Source organism: Arachis hypogaea, chromosome 20 (genome assembly GCF_003086295.3).
Source record: "Arachis hypogaea cultivar Tifrunner chromosome 20, arahy.Tifrunner.gnm2.J5K5, whole genome shotgun sequence".
Taxonomy (NCBI): domain Eukaryota; kingdom Viridiplantae; phylum Streptophyta; class Magnoliopsida; order Fabales; family Fabaceae; genus Arachis; species Arachis hypogaea.
The window spans coordinates 144,413,777-144,419,522 of NC_092055.1; the positions used below are offsets into that span (position 1 = coordinate 144,413,777).

A 5,746-nucleotide genomic window follows, 5' to 3' on the forward strand; every position below is an offset into this window, starting at 1 on the left:
GTGACGAGTGTGTTTCTTCTCAAGACATATCAAATACTATAATTCAGTATTCCAGTTTTAGGAATTTCTTTGCCCTATCACTGTCAAATTGGTTTGCATTCACTAGAATACTATCGTCTAAATCAAATGGCCAATATTTTGTTCCCACTACTCAACGTTCAATAACAGAAACGGAGATATATGAGCCTCCTCAGAAATCCATCTAACAAGAACACCAAGCTATAGATAGACTCGAGCACTTGCGGTGTTGGAATCATGTCAACTATTTTCATTTCTTCTACTTATTCTCTCATTACTGTTCCCGTTCCAGCTAATGTATCACTTTTAGGCTGTCCAGCTCAACATTCATTTTGAACAAGTTAATGTTCCCTCTCCATGGCACGTTTGGCAACTCATCAAGTTCAAACAAAACTTCAAGCTTTTTAGTATTTGAAAATGAGCATAAAACATGGGAAGAAGTGGTTTTTTTTTTTTTTTTTTTTCTAATCAACAATTTTTTTTCCCATGCATCTGTCAGATTTTTCAGTTTTGTTTTTTTTCACTAGTTAGTTGCCATGCATCTGTCCCAGGTGAATAGGAATTACTCTTGTGAAGTGTTAAAAAGAGTCACCTATACAGATAGCTCGTGAGCTCACATAATAACAAATGTAAAATTTGAGTGCAAAGTCAGAGGGGGCCATACACCTGAGCACTAAGTTATGTTTGAGTTTTACTTCAGAAAACAAAGGGTTTAGAGTGTAAAAAGAAGGCCAATGAGCCTTAGCTCACATGGCATTCCGCCCCCTCCCCATCCAAAAGGTCTCGGGCTCAACTCCTACCGACTGCAACCGAGGAAGAAAAAAATGGTAAGTATGTGAGGAGCGTGTGGGTGTGTGTGTTGTACCTAGGATTGGGGGTTGTCCAATCAATTTGAGGTACCTAGGATTGGAGGTTGTCCAATCCACCCGACCAAAAAAAAAAAAAAAAAAAGAGTGTAAAAAGAAGGAATGGGAGGCCATTTTTCTCTTCAAAGCCCTTTTAATTCCCTGCTTTCTCCTGTAAAATAAAACACACAAACACACTCCGAATACTCTGAGAAGTGCTTACTGAAGATAATAACCAGATTGTAACAATACTATTGATAATTTGATATGCTTACAAGTTTGTCGTGTGTCATAACTTAAGTTTTATCAAGCAGAAATTAAGTCTGGAATTCACGGCATTCATAGTATGATATAAAAATCCACCAATTTTTTATCTCCAAGCCAAAGATACAATCAAAACAGAAGGTTGGTCCCCTTCCCCTTCTTTTTTTTTCTTTGAATAACAAATACTTCTTTTAATGCCATTTCATGAATGTAGGAATTTATTAACTTAACTACATGTCATGCATACGGATGATAGATCAAAAGGTTTAACTCTTCAGACCCTGAAATTCTGTGAAGATCCCTTGCATTACTATTTGGTCCTTCCATTATGCAGCCCCTCAAATTTTAGAGGGTCAGAAGTAGCAGAATAATACTTTTCTTTTGACACGACGGAATGGAAACTTTAAAAACTGACCAAGAGCAGAAAGGGTCGTATCATATGTGGTAGTTCAACTTTTCAGCCCCAAGAGATAGAAAATTAGAAGTAGAATAACAATCTTAAAAAGAGAAAAAGGAAAGAGAATGAGCTGGCTGAGGAGGAAGATCCGGAGGCATGTACTCTCCCCCCTTCTCTTTGTCTCTTCTGTCGTGTCAGTTTATTGAAAATTCCTTCTTCCGTCAGCTTTTGAAAATCTAAATCTAAATATAAATCATTCAAGATCAACATAGAATCAAAATCCATTTTGGCTGTGAAGATTGTGTCTCCACAAGATTTAGCATGGCATATGCTGTTCTTGGTTTGGCATATCCAAAATAAAAAGATTAATGTTCTTGGAATTTTACTTTGGCAAAAGCTCTTTCATAAAGAATTGAATGTACGAAGTCCTTTGTACTTTCTGCATTGCTACTGTCCACAGGGTTGGGGTTGATTTTTTGGGGGGGAAGGGGGAGGAGAGGGCCAGAGGAGTGTTGATGGAGCTTAGTGGATCTTCTGGCATATACTACTCACCAAAGGAATTCTAAGGCACAAAACAATTAGTTGTTGATCAAGGAACTGTCACCATCTTTCCTACTGTTCAAAGGAACTTCAATTTAACCATTTCAAAATGAGATGTTATTATTCACCCTCGGAAATTACTCACATGCTTTGTCAATGGAGGAGGTATTTAGTCTCATATATTCATAATATTTGATGTACAGTAAAATAGAATTCATTTATAGATGTGGTGTGTTTGTTATAGCAGAGAACAATCTTCTAATGTACAACACTATTGAGCCATAACAACCGGAGTTCACATGGGTTGATAACTGGTCTCACTTTCATAATTGGAAGCTTATGCCTAAGTGCCTAACATCTTAAGATCCTAATAAAATTTTCAAAATTACGAAAGCATTGCAATATGCAACTCTAAACGCAAAAGTAAAAAATTGAAATATTTGGTGGTGACAGTATGACTTGACGAACTCTAAGTTATGATATCTGAATGGTTTATACCATCGATGAGCATAACTGAGGAATATCCTTTATTAAATAGTTCGATAGATACAATACAAAATTTACATGACTAGCATTTTGAGAAAGAAGAAATCTATAAGAATCAGCTTATTATTTTGGTCTGTCAACTCAACATCAACTGACTTCGCTTGAAATGAAGCTGAATACATTGTATTCTATTTCATTCCACTAGAAGTATAAATGAGCTCTGATAGGATAGGAGAAAATGGTTCATAGCACTTAAATGGACAAGATTCTTTCATTGACTGACTATGTTAAAGAATTATTATAATACATAACTATTAACACCCTTTGGGTGCAACCCTTTCCCGGATCCTATGTTAATCTGGAATGCTTGTGCACCGAGCTGCCCTTTATAACTAATTATAAGAGAGATTAGCTGCATAAAATCAGCCATGGAGTCCTGTGGCATGACTAATCTCTTGAACAAAAGTTTTGCTTGAGACAATGATTTTACTTTTCAGAATTTTGCGTTCAATAAGGACTATTACGATTTCTGATACCTCAGCCAAATTGATAAGTGATTAACTAAATTCCCTTGTGCAGAGGTAAGTTATCAATAATAAGTGTTCTGGTGACTGACACCCTCACAGATTAATTTCAAAATTAAGTGACTTGTCAGAAAATATTACTTAGAATGAACAGGTTTTCAATGCTGCCAACTTTTAGTTGCAAAATAATTTATTAAGTGATACTTGAAATCTATTATATATGCACCCCTATGTGAGCTTGGAAGGTCATAATAAAATAAGTTGAGCTTTCAAAAGAAAATTCTGAAAGCATGTTCCATATAGTTTTATTTCTAGATTTTCATTTATGGCTCAATGGACTGCAAATGGCGTTCAAAGTTGATTCTATGTATGTTTAAACCAGCTGCTACATTATAAAATTGATTCCCACTATGCATGATCTAAACTTTAGCCAGATGCTCTCTTGTTTAGTTAAGAACTTCAGATGTAAAAAAAAGGGAAAAAAGGGAAAAAAGAAAGAAAGAAATAATGTAGGTTAGTTTGATTATGATAAAGTATCATTGCATAATTGTACAGGATATCTGTAAGTGGTCCTATTGTATAGTCTTATACATTAATACATATAACAACAAAGAAGAGTCTCATAGCCCCATGTCATCTCTACAACTCTTGGAATTGAAATGTTTAAAGGGGAAAAAAAACCAATTTTACTATATGCCTATATATCTACAGCCTACATTATGAGCTTTAAGCCTATAATGTGTTTTTGATAAACACCTAGACATACGGAAAAATAAATTATCTCATTTTCGTTGATCCAATTTTATACTTATTATTAATGTATCTAACTGTAAGGGCTAATAAAAAAAGGACACATTAGCAAAACTGATTAACTTGATAACAGGATAAAACTCTTACATTGATAGTACACCAAAACTAATTAATGTAAAAGAGTACAAGAACATAGCACATAATACTAGATTACCCTACCATGCCTAATATAACACACTGAACAACAGAAAAGGCTCCTTTTCATACCTGGAGAAAGTATAGAAAATAATCGAATGTACATGATCACGATATCAGAATTGACTGGATCTTTATTCACAACACAAATCTTATGACGTATTAACAGCAGCAACCTTTTCCTGAAGCTTTAATATCCGGGCCTAATGTAAACCAAAAAAGAAAACAATTATTCAAGCACAATAGCCAATTCAAAATTGTATACATGAATCTAACCAAGATCTCAAGAATACAGACGGGACAGTAGAAAGAAGAGTGAAATACACACTATTAGAATATCCAAAGTCAAAGACTCAATGCTACCTTGAATGATTTAGAGCGACGGATCAAAGGATCTATGTCTAAAGAAGCTAAATATGATTGTTCTGCTGATTCGAATTCATTCAATGCCAAGAAGGCATCACCTTGGCAAATATAAGCCTGCAAAGTGAATTAAGAAATCTGGTGACAAGTTTCTACAACAATACAAGTGCATTTAAATTCAAGACAAACCCTTAAATGATAAGTTATATCTAAATATCAGCCTCTGTTTGTTTCGTCATAAGCAGAGCAAATACAAATGAGAAAATAACATTTTAGGCATTTATATGGAAGGTCCAAGAACACATGAATCAAGAGTTAGTGACCTCAGAATAGCGAGGAGCTAAGTTCAAAGCCTCCCTAGCATCTTGAAGGGCCCCACGGTAGTTGCCTAATTCCAACCTTACAACTGACCTGAATCAATATAATACGAAACAGTTTCAGTCCAATATCATCATAATCAAGTTTAAAGTGGTGATTGTTGAAGAATTACCTGCATTTAAAGAGGACATGCATGCCACCAAAGGGTTCTGAATCTATAGCCTGTGAGAGAAGCAACTCAGCTTCACTCAAATTTCGATTCTGGAACTCAATCTCCGCTCTCTTCCTCAAAGCCAGGGCCTCCAAACTGCTCGTGGCATCGGCATCATCTCTGGAAAACAAGGTGGCCACGAGCTGAGCCGCCTGAGCTGGTGTGCCGCAATGGGCGACGATGAAGCCGTCGGGGAGGATTGCCAAGTTAGGGCCGGCGCCGCAGCGGCCCAAGCAGCCGCAGGAATTGACGGCGAGGTTGGGAGGAGCGAGGGCAGAGAGGGTTTCGAGAGTCTGAAAAGATCCCTGTTTGCGGCAAGTGCGGTTGGTACAGACTCGAATTTCTTGTGCATGTGCCATGGCGCCTGAACTGTGCTTCGGAAATACCAATGGCAAGAGCGTGCCACTCTGGAGCGCCATCTCTTTCCGCCTCACCCCCACTCCATAGTCCATATATTTCTTATTTGTAAATTTAAACCATTCAATTATATCATTTTTCTTATTTGTTTTATTTGTAAATTTACATCATTAAATTTTATTATTTTTTGTTATTATTTAATTATTAATTTAATAATATACTTTATTTTATATTTTTTAATATTAATAACTAAATAATAATAAAAAATAATAAATTTTAAATAATTTTCTTGCACTGTTTTTATTATGCACTATTTGCCAAGCACATTTAATATTAAATTTAGGTGAAAACTCAGTACGGTCAACTTCATATAAAGTTGATAACTAAGAGTTGTGTTAGATAAAAATTTTGTTAAATCAGTGTAATTATTTAACGACTCTCTGTTATTAACTTCACGTGAAATTGACTACATCTGAAT

General features: G+C 35.6%; 1 protein-coding gene across 1 annotated transcript; it reads right to left on the reverse strand.

Moving 5' to 3' along the window:
- Positions 1 to 3,929: 3,929 nt before the first annotated feature.
- LOC112734974 (uncharacterized) lies at positions 3,930 to 5,391 on the reverse strand. Its single transcript, XM_025784523.3, has 4 exons — positions 4,873 to 5,391; positions 4,706 to 4,793; positions 4,383 to 4,499; positions 3,930 to 4,222 (listed from the first exon to the last, which is right to left on the reverse strand). Exons 1-4 carry the CDS (start codon positions 5,361 to 5,363, stop codon positions 4,172 to 4,174), a joined length of 747 nt encoding a protein of 248 aa, XP_025640308.1. The 5' UTR covers positions 5,364 to 5,391; the 3' UTR covers positions 3,930 to 4,171.
- Positions 5,392 to 5,746: the final 355 nt, after the last annotated feature.